Source organism: Rhamphochromis sp. 'chilingali' (assembly GCF_963969265.1).
Source record: "Rhamphochromis sp. 'chilingali' genome assembly, chromosome: 18".
Lineage (NCBI taxonomy): Eukaryota > Metazoa > Chordata > Actinopteri > Cichliformes > Cichlidae > Rhamphochromis > Rhamphochromis sp. 'chilingali'.
Genome location: NC_137945.1, coordinates 7773054 through 7787538, shown reverse-complemented (window position 1 = coordinate 7787538; position 14485 = coordinate 7773054). Strand labels below are relative to the sequence as shown.

The 14485-nt window shown below is 38.9% G+C and overlaps 2 protein-coding genes across 9 annotated transcripts in view; one reads left to right on the top strand and one right to left on the bottom strand.

Moving 5' to 3' along the window:
• Nucleotides 1-366: 366 nt before the first annotated feature.
• The window catches only part of LOC308386431 (uncharacterized protein), a 50469-nt gene continuing 36350 nt past the window's right edge, over nt 367-14485 (bottom strand). Inside the window, exons 1-6 of one of the 8 annotated variants that reach the window (XR_013969799.1) lie at nt 4673-4884; nt 4301-4380; nt 3135-3226; nt 2252-2409; nt 1775-1832; nt 367-838 (exon numbers count right to left, since the gene is read on the bottom strand). Coding sequence is in view for 6 of the 8 variants with exons in the window: in XM_080865951.1 (XP_080722077.1) it covers nt 2337-2409; nt 3142-3226; nt 4301-4380; nt 4677-4759 (321 nt within the window). In the remaining 2 variants the exon portion in view is untranslated. Of the gene's footprint in view, nt 839-1774; nt 1833-2251; nt 2410-3134; nt 3227-4300; nt 4381-4672; nt 4909-14485 lie in introns of those variants that run through there. The other 7 variants (XM_080865955.1, XM_080865956.1, XM_080865951.1 and 4 more) reach the window with 7 other exon arrangements.
• On the top strand, nt 4974-14470 carry LOC308386430 (uncharacterized protein). The gene is made up of 4 exons (XM_080865950.1): nt 4974-5283; nt 11502-11565; nt 13542-13724; nt 14171-14470. Exons 1-4 carry the CDS (start codon nt 5239-5241, stop codon nt 14224-14226), a joined length of 348 nt encoding a protein of 115 aa, XP_080722076.1. The 5' UTR covers nt 4974-5238; the 3' UTR covers nt 14227-14470.

The window sequence follows — 14485 nt, the reverse complement described above, 5'->3', positions numbered from 1 at the left end:
ATATTCTGTCTTCATAACTATCAAAAACATGAAATGATTTGCAAAGTGTTTAAGTGTTACAGCTGCAGAGAGCTATGGCGGTATCTTTGGAAGCTGTTTGCATAGCTAATAATATACGATGTAACCATGGAGACAGTCAGTCACGTGAGCTAGCGGTGCACGTTTACTACAGTGAATAAGGTGATTGTGTGCACAGCGTCCACACGCTGCAGAGGGTAAAGACATTACTTCAATATTGTTTTATATTTGCCTTCTGTTGACCATCACCTCAGGTTCACCATTACAGTTTCAGCAGACAGATGCACACTGTCTAAATATGAACACATTCAGAAACTCATGTCTCAGAAATAAGCACAGCTGTTCATGTTTGTCATTAGAGTTTTATTTGTAAGAAAATTATGAACTTCATATTGTGCATCAAATAAAAGAACATTTCACAACTCTGAGTCAACAGAAATGTCTCTAATGTAGACGTGTACAGTGTAGTGTAAGCATTAAAAGATCATAAAGGAAACACTAACATTCATGTGAAACTAATTGTAATAAAAAAATGAACAGGTGGTTTATAGATGTAAAAGAAAGAATCTGAAAACAACACTTTTTTGGTCTAAGTGATCAAAGTAGAAAACAGAACTGATGTTCAAAAACAAACCGTAGCTGCACTAATATTACACATCTCCATTGTTGTGGTGAACAGACATGTTGCTTTTAAAACCACATGCAGTGTGTGACCGTGACTGTTCACTGAGACCATGAACGCCACTTCGCTGAAGCCTTCGCCTTCTTCTTCTTCTTCTTCTAAATTGGAAGCAGAAGGAGCACGAGCTGCTTTGATCTACTGAAAGGAAAAAGCAGAACATCTGAGCTGAAACCATTAAGACAGGAACAATCATTCAATGCAGTGTCTCAGGTTGGCTTAGCCTGTTACAACTGTTGATACAAGCTAAATACGGTTAACACACAGTGTCAGGGAGCTCCAGTGTGGGAACTAGTGGCTTTAGGTTTGTAGTCATTTAACTTTCATCCATTCATTCATTTAATTCAGGAGGAAGAAATGTCAGGTTGGTGCAGGCTGGTTACATGCATTTGGTCCCATGCTGTCTTTAACTAAATGACTTGGTTCACTTTATGGCTGGGCTGTATGTGGGGTTATATCATGTTATTTGGGCAGGAGTACCTGTCCCCTGTTAGACTTAGAAAGTTTCTCCATAAGTAGAGTTTCTAACTCTTCTAGCACATCTGTGGCTGACAGCTTTTTGGTGGCTCTTTTTACCCCACACTGGTTGTGAGTGTGTAAATAGCCCCACTAGTTCTTTTGGGTTGCAGTTAACTTGGGAGGAAGAGGTAGGTCTGCCATGACTAGATGTATAACAATTATCTGGGATACATAAATTTCATAATGCATGCATATATCTCTATAAACCTGCCTGAGGGCTGCCATTTTTTTACATTCAGTTATTTCTTTGTTGAATCTAAATAATGAATGTGTTACAGTTAAACTGACACTGATCAGTGTAAATGGCTCATTGGGACACAGAAACCTTTAAATTAAACCCTATCACCTGATATCGAGTGTCAAACAATATCAAAGCTGTAAAAGCTCTTTACAGTCAGAATTTATAAAACTATGATTGTAAATTAATTCAAACAAGTGAGCTTTTCTCTTTGTGCTGAATATCAACACTGTGGTTTCTTAGACTGTAAGCTTTACTTTAGCACAACCAGTTGTAGAAGCCGTCACTCCAAATGTCTTTTGATAACAAGAAAAAAATACCTTTTCAGTACACGGCCTGAAGTTCTTCTCCGACATCTTCTGCCATCAGCTTTGTCTGCTGGTTTGAAGACAATAAACCACAAAAAAGATGATTTAGTCACTTTGTCTGCATCATGCAGCTCGAATGTGTCGTGTAACGATGTTGAATAGCCGTCGTTATCCCTCTGCTGTGTCAGCAGGATTGTACTGTACAGCATCTCATTGATATGTGAGGAATGCTAATGTAAACAGACTTACATCATTAAAATATAAAGGGCAGGAGATATTTAGATATTTTTATATTTATATTACATTTTATAGCTGACGGATATTACTAAATAGATAGAATTTACTAAATAGCTGGATGAACATGAAAAATATGTCTATAATCACAAATGACCATGAGAGCCAGTAGAATTAATTCAACTGGACACTCGAAAGACGTCCTTAAATGCTCTTTAAGTGGCAGAACAGATAAACAAACACTTAATTGCTTACTTGAGATGAAATCTGCTCAGCTACTTTGAAAACAGCTTCTAACTGGTTCCTCCTGTAACAGGATGACTGCTCAGGGGTAAGGCCATCATGCAATCCAGCAACCTTTATGGTTCTGCTTTGATTCACCAGGAACTATTAGGGAAACCTTCCAGCGCCTCCTGTGAAAGACACAGGCATAAACACACAAACATTTATTAACATGTTCCACAGTCTTCCAGTTTGATTTTCTCATCCTGTGGACAACAACGTACATGGATGCAGGTTTATTGTTGACTTTTGTAAGGTTTATTTAGTGAACATATCCAGCTGCAGCTCCACTGTGATCCTGAGCTGGATAAGCACTTAAGATAATGTGTCAATAAATGGACATACATCAACTTACTATATTTATCCAAACAGACGGGACCAATAATGCTTCACTGAGTTAGAGACTTTAATGTCTCTTCTATGTAAGAAGATCTCGTGCTGATATACCAGCAAACTTGACAACAAAGGTTTTTCAGACTACATGTAGCTGTCCTCTATGTCAGCTCACACATTTACATTCATGTCACACTTATTTCTGCTATTCCATTTTATAATTATTACTTACATTTTGATTATAAACCTTGAGTTTGTAAATGATCAGATTACATAATTGGAATACAATGTATCCAATTCAGGGTTGCGGGAGGATGAAGCCTATCCCAGCTGATACAGGAAAAAGACAGGCTGCCAGTTTATTGCAGGGCTAACACAATATGTGTAACAGAAAATCCACTTAAATGTTTGATATTTCTTATAATAATCATAATTATGACTATTATTTAAAGGTTTCTTTATAAATACATTTTGATTTTTTATAACCTCTAAAATATGAACCTGAGCTGTTTCAGATTCTGACCTCTGACCTCACTGCAGCTCCCTCTTGGAAGTACGTCTGCTTCTTGTCTACCCCCAGTGTTGACCGCCTGCCCTTGATATCACGTACTGTACCTGAGGAACAACAAAGGACAAACACTTGCCTTCATTTAAGAAGTACATTCATACAGAGGTAATCTATGGAAACACACTAGTTCAACCTTTGGGAGGAATCAGTTCCTGTGAAACATTTCTGTAAATGAACATCATGTGGAGAATGAATGAAATGAGTTCTTCAGGTGACTCAGCAGTCCCACACTGACAAATGAAATCTAGTTAAACTATTAAGCATATTTGCTCTTCTGAAATCTGTGTTAAACAACAACAAACATAAATTAGTAACAAAAATACAGCTGAGTAGAGGCTTTACAAACCACCAGCAGCCATAATGCTAAATTTTAATCTTCAAATGTTTCTGAGCCGTCTTCAACCTGCTTTTAACACATTAAAGTCCCACAGTCAATGCAGCCTGACTCAATCCTAAATGTTCAGCACACAGAGACACAGAGGTACCGTTTAAAGTTTAGTGTCAACCTGAGTCACTGATCATTTGCAGTATTACAGAGTCTGGCAGTCTTTGCATGATGTCCACGTCACTGTACGTTTCTAGCTGACTCTCAGGTGTGACAGGTGTGCCAGCAGGAAAGAGTAATAATAACCTGCATCCTGAGGTTTGTCATGCAGGATTAAAGGAGCCAGGCTTTGTTCACACAGCTAGGATTGTATTTTACACTGACCCTGGGTCAGTACAAGTATCATACAGTTTAAACGAAGCACTGAAACTTGCACATATTTATTATAGATGCACTGAAGCTAACCGAGATATTTGCTGTCAATCTGTGGCTGCGATTAAACACTTTACTGAAAACTTTATTAACTGGTAACTTCATCAGTCATGACAGAAGCTAATATTTCTGTGCTAACATCGTTTAACCAGTAACAGCTTTCCTCCAATATAAGCTAACGTTTACACCGTAACTTTAAGCTAGCACCATAAAGACGGTAAAACACGTAATAACATCTACAAATGCATCTTAAAGCTGTTATATTAGCACTCGGTGTATTACTAACATAACCACATTAACATTACTGACACTCGCTGACTTTTAATAGTCATTCTATAAATGCTGTCCGTTTAAATGGTCTTACCTGTACACACTGCATATCCACCGGATTCCAGCCAGAGTGGATTCTCGAGTCTTCCCACGCTCCTGTTAGTGATCCTCCATCTGGATGGATGAGAACAACCTTCTGAACAATCTAGCAGGAGATGGCCCATATCTATGGGACTGGTTTGTGCTAATAACGCTAATGTATGGACTGATAACAGCCGAAGCGGGTGAATAAAGTCACCCAGTCGCTAGCTGTGCCATTACCCAGCATACATCACTCCCTCCGTAAATGCAATAAACCATACAAAAGTATCGTTCTACCTGTTTTTCAGGTAGTTGTTTACATTATATAATTTATTGTGTTCTGTATACGTCACTACAATGTGATTTGGAAAATGTCTAAATATACCGACAACAGGCACTTCCCGGCAATCTTTTCAATCGGAGGACCCTTCACGTCAATTCCCGACGCGAGAGGGGTACCCTGCGTGTCCATAAGTGCAGCAGAGGGAGCCTGACCATGCGTCACACGTTTGACGAGTTGGGAGTGAGAACGTGTTGACTAAAACAATATATGAAAGTAATGAGAAAGTGGCCACTTTCATGAGTAAATCATATAAGCCTTATATGATTCACTATATGAAGTAGGCCACATCTTATGCAAGTCTTTTATACGTTTTTACGATTTCTTTTCCATATGGGATCCTTCACTTTCATTGGTGTTCACTTCAGTCAGTGAGAAAAGTGTAACTCGGGACACTCCCACTTTATGTCCCCATTGTTCTTCATGTTATTTGGCTTCACTGCTGTTTGTCTTTGACTTTCTGTGATCTCTGCTTGCTACATCACTGTTTCTATCTCTGTGTCTGATGTGTTCAGGCAAACAGTTACATGCCATAATTTGATATGTGACCTTAATACCACACATCCTCAGCTTTCTTGAGCCTGTATTTGAAATCCTAAAGCCTTGTTGGTATGTCAGGCTTATTAGCAGCAGCCACCAGAAGCCTTTCAATGCAGGTAAGAGCTTCTTGCAGAATTTTCAATTGTTTCATTTATTCAGAAAAGCAGGGCTGCTTTTGTGTTTTCATTTTTTTCTTTTCCTTCTTTTGAAAAATTTTGGAATAATAACTTCATTTCTCAGAAAATAATGCAGAGTAGTTGGTAATACTGCTACTTTTTAAATAATATTAATATTATCAGAATCTCAATGTGAGTACAATATTATTTTTTTATTATTCATTTTTGCAAACGTTTAAAACAATTATTGCACTAATTCGATAAACCAGAGCACACTTCTGCATCTCTCAGAATAGTTTTTCCCTAGCACCGATCTGTAGTATGAAAAATACTACAATATATGCTTTGCCTTGACATTTCTGTCACCTTGACCCCACTGGGACCTTTGTAAGCTTTATAGCACGCTTACTCCAAACTGCTGTACCTTAGATGCAAACAAAGACTTCCATTTATTTGGCCTTCTCTCTCAGTGCCAGAGTACTTTTACAATCTCATGGTACAGCTTGAGAAAGATCATCTCAACACTAATCCAAAAATTTTCTGATGGTATGAAACACATTCTCGATACAGGAAAGTAGAGAATAAAGGAGTATTCTGCAGGGTAGTAAATGCAAAGGGGTGTGAAGAATGACTCACAAGTTGCTTGTTTCACTCTGTTGGCAATAACAATCTGTCAGACAGCTTACCGGGATTCACTCAGTGTCTTATTTGAATATACACCAGGCCGAGGAGGAACACCTTATCACAGAGATGTGAGCAACTGTGATAAATTTGCTGTATCCAGCTGCACTGTGCTGATAAGCACCCAAATTATATTCTCTCTACATGCCTGCTCTAATTAAAAAGAGTCTCTCAGTTTTCTGCAAGTCACCATTTGATGTATTTAATCTTTGTTTAAAATGATGCAAGTAGTGCATAAAATTTTGAGATTAGGTTTTCCAGTTCTTCAGGTAATATGGAAATAAACAGAATATCGCATCCGTGCCCTCTTTTCTCCGACCGCCTGCTGCTCTCACTTTCAGTCTGTGCACATGGAAGCTGACATCATCAGTATTCAGCCCGCCTCTTCCCCCTCCTGTCGCTTTTCACAAAGGAGCCCTCGGGGCATTAGTGGTGAACCTCTGCCCACATGGGACCTGTTGGTCCCCCTGACACCTGTCTCCCTCAGGTTGACCCCAGTCACGGTATGGATCACGCTACGATGCCTCCAAGTCTGAATCTGTCGGCATAGTCAGACATTGACAGGCAGATACCAGTAGCCAGCATGCAATAAGCTTTTGAAAACAAAGGAAAGCTTCCAGAGAACGAATTAAAAGTATCAACAGTAAGATCATATTTATTTGAACAAGTCTGGTCACTTTCACGGTCTGGTTGACTATTGATTGTCAAGCACTTTAGCCGAGAGATACACTTAATGGAATTAAAAAAGTTTTCCAGAATTGACTTGGAAAAGGCCAGGGCTGTAACGGTGGTAAAAGTCACGCTGAAAACAACAAGATGGAAATCTCTGCCAGCAGAAATCAATGCCTATCACTATGTACAGTATTGTATATGATGTTAAAATCTTTACTCTTTTTCTGTCACATAAAGAACAATTAAGTTTTGTTTGACGTTTCTCCATGAATAGCTAGAGAGTCATTAAAAAGACAGATGAATACATTCCAGTAACTGTGTCACTATGAGTTATTGAACCAGTATACCATAAATGTCTATTTGCATATGTTCCGCATGCTCATTACACCATAGTACTTTGCTACATTTTATAACTGTCTGCAATACAGACAAAACATTGGCTCCGGAGAGATCTCCTAAAGAATATCAGCCCCTGACTTTAATTATTTTTGGGTGATTGTATTTCCAGCATCACTGAGGTAGAAGAAACACAAAAAGCTGTTTTGTGTATTGAGTTCTTTCCAAGCTGCTGCTGTTACAACGTGTTACTCATTTTTCATTCACGTTGGCTCCTGTCAGATTCGCGCTGCAGTAGAAACCATTTGGATGTTGTTTCAATTATTTTTTATTTTAAGCTAACTATTTAAATCCATTAAAATATGTCTTGGTATTTTTGCAAAAATAAATGTGCTTTGTCACTGTTTTGGAAAATGCTTTGGGCTCCGTTTCTTCTTTATATACATATCATATTGGGCTAAATCATTATTTATAACTGAAGAACCTGTTTTTAAATTGATAATAATAATGTATACTTTATTGATCCCCATGGGGAAATTCCTCTCTGCGTTTAACCCATTCACTCAGTGAAGCAGTGGGCAGCCATTGGGCGCCCGGGGAGCAGTGTGTAGGGACGGTACCTTGCTCAGGGGTACCTCAGGGTAGCCGTTCAGTGGATTCGGACCTTTGACTGTCCGATCACGGTTCCACCACTCTACCTACTGAGCTATCCCTGCCCCCTTATAATATTAAATATCAGAAATTTTGTGTGTATCCACACATCCTAATTAAAAACGCAGGCCTGATTTTACAGTCATCTTTGCAAGACTACTACTGTAAACACACGTTTTACAACATAGTACTGCATGAATAAGTTAAAAGAGGCTTTTTCTGGACTCATGCATGAGCCAAAAGATCTGCCACTCAACTCTGATCTACATTTGAATCGCTGATTTTTTCATATTTCTATATAGACCTGAATTTCTTTCTATTTCTCTTTTGATCTTACCTGTCGCCTACAGTACTGAATACAGTCACGCATATTCACTCTGCATAGTTATACCAGCTGGAACTTTTTTTTGCTGACAAGGCAAACTGTTCACTTGTTCCACATAGCAAGCCATGAAAGTGACTCTGTGTTTTACATCCTAACTGCACAAAGTAATTTACCCTGCAGCAGCTACAAGAGCCAGACAACAACTTACAGTTACCGTGAGCTGTATGGCTTTTCATTTGTGACTACTGAGGCACAAATTTAAAGTTGCCAGTAATCAAACCTGCATCTATCATGATATTCTTCTCTCTAAATTTAAAAATGACTGTGTGCGGTCTGCACAGAGACAGGCTTACCTCCACTGAACTTGCAAGGTAACAAGCTAGCTAACACAGCATGGCACAAACTAAGGAAAGCTGATGCTGAAGGCGGACAATTTCAAAAGACACACGGGACTGATTAGCCCACATCTTTACCGAATGTAAGAGAGAGGCCTGTTTATCCATTTGCCACGAGATGATCACTTTTTTCAAAAAACATAATTTGAGTCGTCATTTTCAGTCCACACACCACCAGAGATATGGAGCGATGGACAGAGAACAGAGGCTTCAGAAAGTCACTGAGCTGAAAACAGGCATGCAGCTACAGAAAAATATGTTTCTTCAAACTATATCTCAAAGTAAGGGAGCTGTAAAGTTTCATTTTCATGTGCAGCCAGTTCCACAGCAGACAGCTTGGCTATGTTGCACACGTAAATATTGACTTGTCATGCTCATAATATGTGTAAAATAAGTCAAATGAAAGGTTTCATCATTTTCCTTTAATGTCAGGATGTAATTTGTTTTATTTAATTCGCCATACAATCACACATATTCGGGCTCGTAAAACAGGTTGTTGTGAGTTGTCTGTATACTATTTTGTTGGACTACAGGTTTTTAAAGCTGCCGAGTGGTTGAGACTTTATTTGAATCCAATTATATTTGAGAATATGTATGAGATATGCATTTTCAATGTCAGTTAAACCTCAATGAACTAGCACTTGATGTGATTTTACAGCGTGGTACAAAAGTCTTATCCTTTAGTTGTTGCTTCCACGCAGCCAGACTTTTAAGGTGGTCTTTAGGAATAAATGTTTGATTAATTCACACCACCTAAACAGAGGCTTAGAAGTTTAGCAAATATCTTAACAATCTGTAACAGCCTCAGATTACTGTATATTTGAGGTTATATATGAGGTTAATTTACCCCTGATTTGCCCCTCTCAACAAACAGTGCAGAAATCTAATCCTTGGATTTTGTTGTTCCAGATTTTTGGATCAGAATATCTCTTTGTCATCACTGAGAAAGATTATCTGCATCTACTGATCAGCAAACATTAGAGTGATGTTTGAATAACAAAAGCTCAAATCTGCCATGGATACAGAGCAACGAGAGCAGCGTGTAATTGACTGGATGTTACAGTACATTAAAATGTGAATATGAATTTGCATTTTATGTGCTTGTTTTTAGACTTCGTATTACATTTGCAGCTGCAACTACCAAGGACCTATATATCATTAAACAAATGTTTGTGTAGCAACTAAATAATAGTGTTCAGCGTGTGATGTATTTATTAGATACATTCACATTAATATTGTGCTTTAGCCTCCCGGAAATTAAGTTCTGTTTTGACCGCCTCTCTATCTGCTCCAGTGTTACCGGGTTCCAGATAATGACGTTCTCTGCATTTCTTGCAAGGGAACATTTCCCCAGCTATTTGTCAGTGTCCACTTTTCGGTGTACAGTCTGTCATGTCACACTTGTCTCTGCAGCCAGGACATGAGACACACGAGGACTCGGGTGTAAGGCCAGAGCTTTGCTTGTCTTGTGATACCGAGCCCTCTGGTGAGAAATGACACTCAATTTGTTTCCCATCATGCTACCTGTGCAGTCGCGTATGATTAACGTACCCCTGCCAAGTGACCCGTGACGTGTTTTTCACCCAGTCTGACTAGGCCTGCTTGGGTAGTCGCAGCACACGTAGCCCCTGACTCACTGAGCGTACGGTAAACTTGTAGATTTAACCTCACACTTTCTTTAATGCACTCACATCTGGCAGAGTGTGCACTTGTGTTGGTCTTTTAACATGTAACAGAATTTAGAAAAACTCCTCCAAAACTGTTGGCAAGGCTTAGAAGTGCAAGGATTTGCTCTATTTGCAATTCAGCCCACTGGAGAAAACCTTTCTGACACCATTACTTTTTGAACAGAGTGATGTACTTTCATACTGAGAAGTGCAGCTGCTGAAAAATACAGCAGGATGCAGGAACTAGCCAGGTGACAGCTTTACACTAACCGAAGGTTTGATCAAGTGGAGAAAAAATAAATAAATCTAAACTCCTCCATGTTGTGGAGGAAATTGCTAAAATGTTGCATGAAATGTGGCATACATATGTTGCGGAGTGATTCTATTCTTGATAGGTAAACATACGAAAAAGGAGATGTTAAAGGAAGAATAAATTACAGCAAGGGAAAAATGGTGCAGACTGGGTCTCCCGCAGATGTGTGAAATGTGTTCTTGTTGGCCTTTGGGGAGGAAAATTGGAAAGACTAGACGACAGTTTAGAGAGGCACAGAGGGAAAGAGGAGATCTGTCTTCCACAGAGACCTTGTCTGTGAAAAGAAGATATGGAAGGGACATGTTTATAGATCCGTGGACAAAGCGAGGCACGCACGCTTGCAGGCACACACCCCAGACCCAAAACTTCCCGAAATACGACTTCCTCACTTGAAAGAAGACCGAAATACTTAAGAGAGCTGGAAGAAGGGGGGAGAAAAAACTGATGGAGTGAACAGCATGAAGTTGCAAATGTGAGCTTGGGGAGAAGAGAAAATAGCAGTCTGCGTCACATGCTGAACATATTTTTTCACAAGGCTGATACTAAAATAAAAGTAATATTCAGCACTGTCAAAAACATTTGTCAGAAATCTTTTCAAAAGTTGTTCACTTTGAAGTTGTGGGAACTTTTGATGCCTCGTTTTGACACCGGAGCTATTATCTAACATCTGACTCCACCAGCTACCCACATAAAATATCTAATTTACCATTACAGAGCTCTGGATGGAACCATACCTTGTATGGGGAGGAAGGAGAATTTAATGTAAAACTGGAAATGTATTTTGCTCGTGTACAGCTTTGTCTTCCTCTCAGATGAATTGCAGATTAAATGTTAAACTGTTGTGTCTAAAAGAAGAGCCGATTCTCAGAGTATATTTCTGTGGCGAGTTCTGTGTGCATGACCCCTATCAACACTGTCTTTGAATCGCTGCTAGAGACAGTGAGGGGGGGAAAAGAAAGAAAACTAGCCGTGAAGAAAAATTGGTGAGCCTTAAAGAGTTCAGAGGGTTTAGATTGGAATTATGCAAGACGATTAGAAAGACAAAACAAACAGTCGGTAGTAGCAGAGTAAGTTCTCTGAACGAGAAACTGTACCTCCGTAAAGTGGGACGGCGAAAATATACTGTGCAACACATGAGAGACTAAGCAGAACCTAATTTAAATTGTGCTTTATTTTAGAGGTACAATGGAAAAAGACCACAGAGGATTCACTCATCAAACAACCCAGGAAACGTCTCCATGGGTAAGGAAAGAAAAAAGGAATAATAATTGTGTACACTCTGAAGGTCTAAGATTTGTCATTATAGAATGGGAGAACAGAGGGAGAAATAATAAGCAAGGGATTTCTAACGTTATTTAAAGAAGTTCTAATCATTAGTCCGCTGTGCAGCACGGTCAGAGAAGCCACCGAGGCTGCCTCCTGTGAAAAGAACATGATCAAAGAGGATGAAGGTTAAATAAGTTTAAAGACAAGGGAACTGACGGGGGTTTCTTTGCTGCTCGCACTATGACAAAAAGGAAGATGTATAATTTGTATAAAACCTTAAAACATGGACAAAACGCAGGGAATATGCTTTATAGATTTACCGAAATTGTAAGGAAATGAAAATAGAAAACAAAATAAAGGCAGCTTGGTTTCATTCCATATCAAAATGACTGAGCCAGAAAAAGCTAAACAGCTGAAAGTCTATCCAAATCTCACCATGTGGTGTAAGGTGAAAATCAACTGTTAGTCAGCTGCTACTCTCCAGATGTCCTTGTGTTTGCCAAGACTGAGCTCGCCCCCTTTTTTGTCTCAAACAGTCTGTGTCCCCTTTTACAGCACAGCACAGCGTCTCTCTTGTGATTATTTGTTGTTAACATCAAATTCAGCACTCATATAGCATATTCTGTGAATAAAACGACACGCTCGCGTGCCAAAATCTCGTCAGTACTTCAGTTTCGATTTGCACTCAACCAGTATTTAAAAGTAAATCATGTGGTATGCCTTCATAATTACACTTTTGTTATTTCTGTTTGGACTGAGCTAAAGACCGCCAGGCTTTCATTGCTAGTAGAAATGCTCATATAAACCATGGGTGATATAAGTTTATCTACTAGCTCTTGGCTGTTAATATAAAACAATACTAGTCAAAAAAAATTGTACGAGCACTTTAAATATGATATTGATTCTGCAATATATCCAACTGCTTCCTTTTTATTGGTTCCTATGCAGTAGGTTTTGAAAAATGCCGTAGACCTCTTATCACATAGATTAGAATGGATTGCTTTTAATATTACCTCCAATAACGGGCCTTTGTTCCAAATGGCCATTTCCCTTCATTGCATGAAAAGTCAACTTCCATTTGACAAGACATTTACTATGGCTTATGTGGCACAAACTGTGCATAAAGTTTCAAATTGAACTTTGGGGGGAAATTTGAGGATATTTGTGGGTGTTCTGTCTGAAACTGGAATTTCTGGATCATTACATGCATTTCTCCCTCCTGTATATCAATAGGCAGAATGTTACATTTCCCTTTCTGCCATTAGTCAAAGTGGGCTAATTTAAAGGAGGGACACTATTGGGGTTTGTGTGATTAATGACCCATGTGAGAGCAGCCCACAGTGGGTAATGGAGGGAAAGGGTTCTGTTACAAGCAGTAAGAATAAAATATCCTGCTTTTTTCCTCAGCTGGGGTCTGACAGTGTGTACGAGGTATAATATCGTTTCTGTACCCTCAATTCTGTATTTTCGGTGTCTTTCACAGTATATCCAATTTTAGAATGAAACAATTGCATTTTCTGTTGTGTACATTTATATAATATACAATCCTGGAAAGTACCTCTAGGCACGGAGTAAATGCCTTGTGCAAGGCCATTCTTATCATTTTGGTCATTTTGTCCTGGCAAAGCTCAAGAGACATTAGCTTGAAAGAGACGTCAAACTAAGCTAATTTATCTACAGACAGTTTTCTCGCTACACTCAACACATCAACATGGACCTTTTCTGACTGGATAAAAACAGCAGTCATGTCAGCATGAGATTTGCTTCAGAAATAATGTATTAGATTTGTTTTGTTTTTAAGTCTTCATACTTGAAGAACAAAGTTGTTAGTTATTGCTTCGATAGGACCAATACATCCGTGATATTATACAAGCATTAACAAATACTCATATGGCATATTTCTCACTTATAGGATGAGAAGAGAAATCAATAAATCAATGCATTTTTTTCAGCTTCTCCAGGTCAGGATCACAGTCAGGCTGGATCCTATCCCAGACGTCGTAGGCTGAGAGGCGGGTATTTAGAATTTCAAATTAACTTCACTAGCATGTCTTTGAATTGCTGGAAGAAGACCAAGTACCTGGAGAGAACCCATACAAGTATGGGGGACAGCATGCAAACACCAAACAGAGAAGGTAACCAAAACAGACTTTGTTTTGATCTCGGGTCTTAAAAAGGGCGACATGATTGATGACCTGATTGATTGATTGATGGTGGAAAAAAGACTGAAATTACATTCAGCCAAGCCCTCATCTTAAGGTAGGTTATTGTGCGAACAATGACCTCCTGAGGCCATTGTTAGGGAGGTCACTTTTTATAAGAAGGGCTTTGTCGAGTTATTCTTAGGTGGTTGAACAAGTAGGGTCAACTCCTATTGATCAAACAGCGATGCTTAAAAGATGTCATACAACTGCTGGCTTATGCCTGGCATAAGTCTGCTGGTGTTATCACTGACATGGAAAACTGTGGAATCAAAGAAATGTCAGGAAAGTTTGTTGCCGTTGGAAGAATGTATGAGTTTTAATGTATGATTTAAATGTAAAAGGTTATATTTTAACATAAATCATCTTTTTTTTGTCAGCTTATCCAGCTAATGGACCAATTACGCTATGCCGTGGGGAGGCATTTGTTGTCTAAACCTAGAGAGAAATTTTATGGTTAGGTCTTCTGGTTGAAAGTTGTCCTACCACAGTGTTTTGTTTTGTTTTTTTGGTTTTTGCTGTTGTGTCTCAGAAAGGTAGTCTATGAGGATAAACTATGCATTGAAATATGATTAGAAGGAGCTTCTGATGTGATCCACTATGCGAATGTATTGCGTTGGGATTAAGAATGTGCTGGCCTGGTAAAATAAGTGAACATGAAAATCATTTTGCATGTTAGCAGTGTGCAAGTTTTG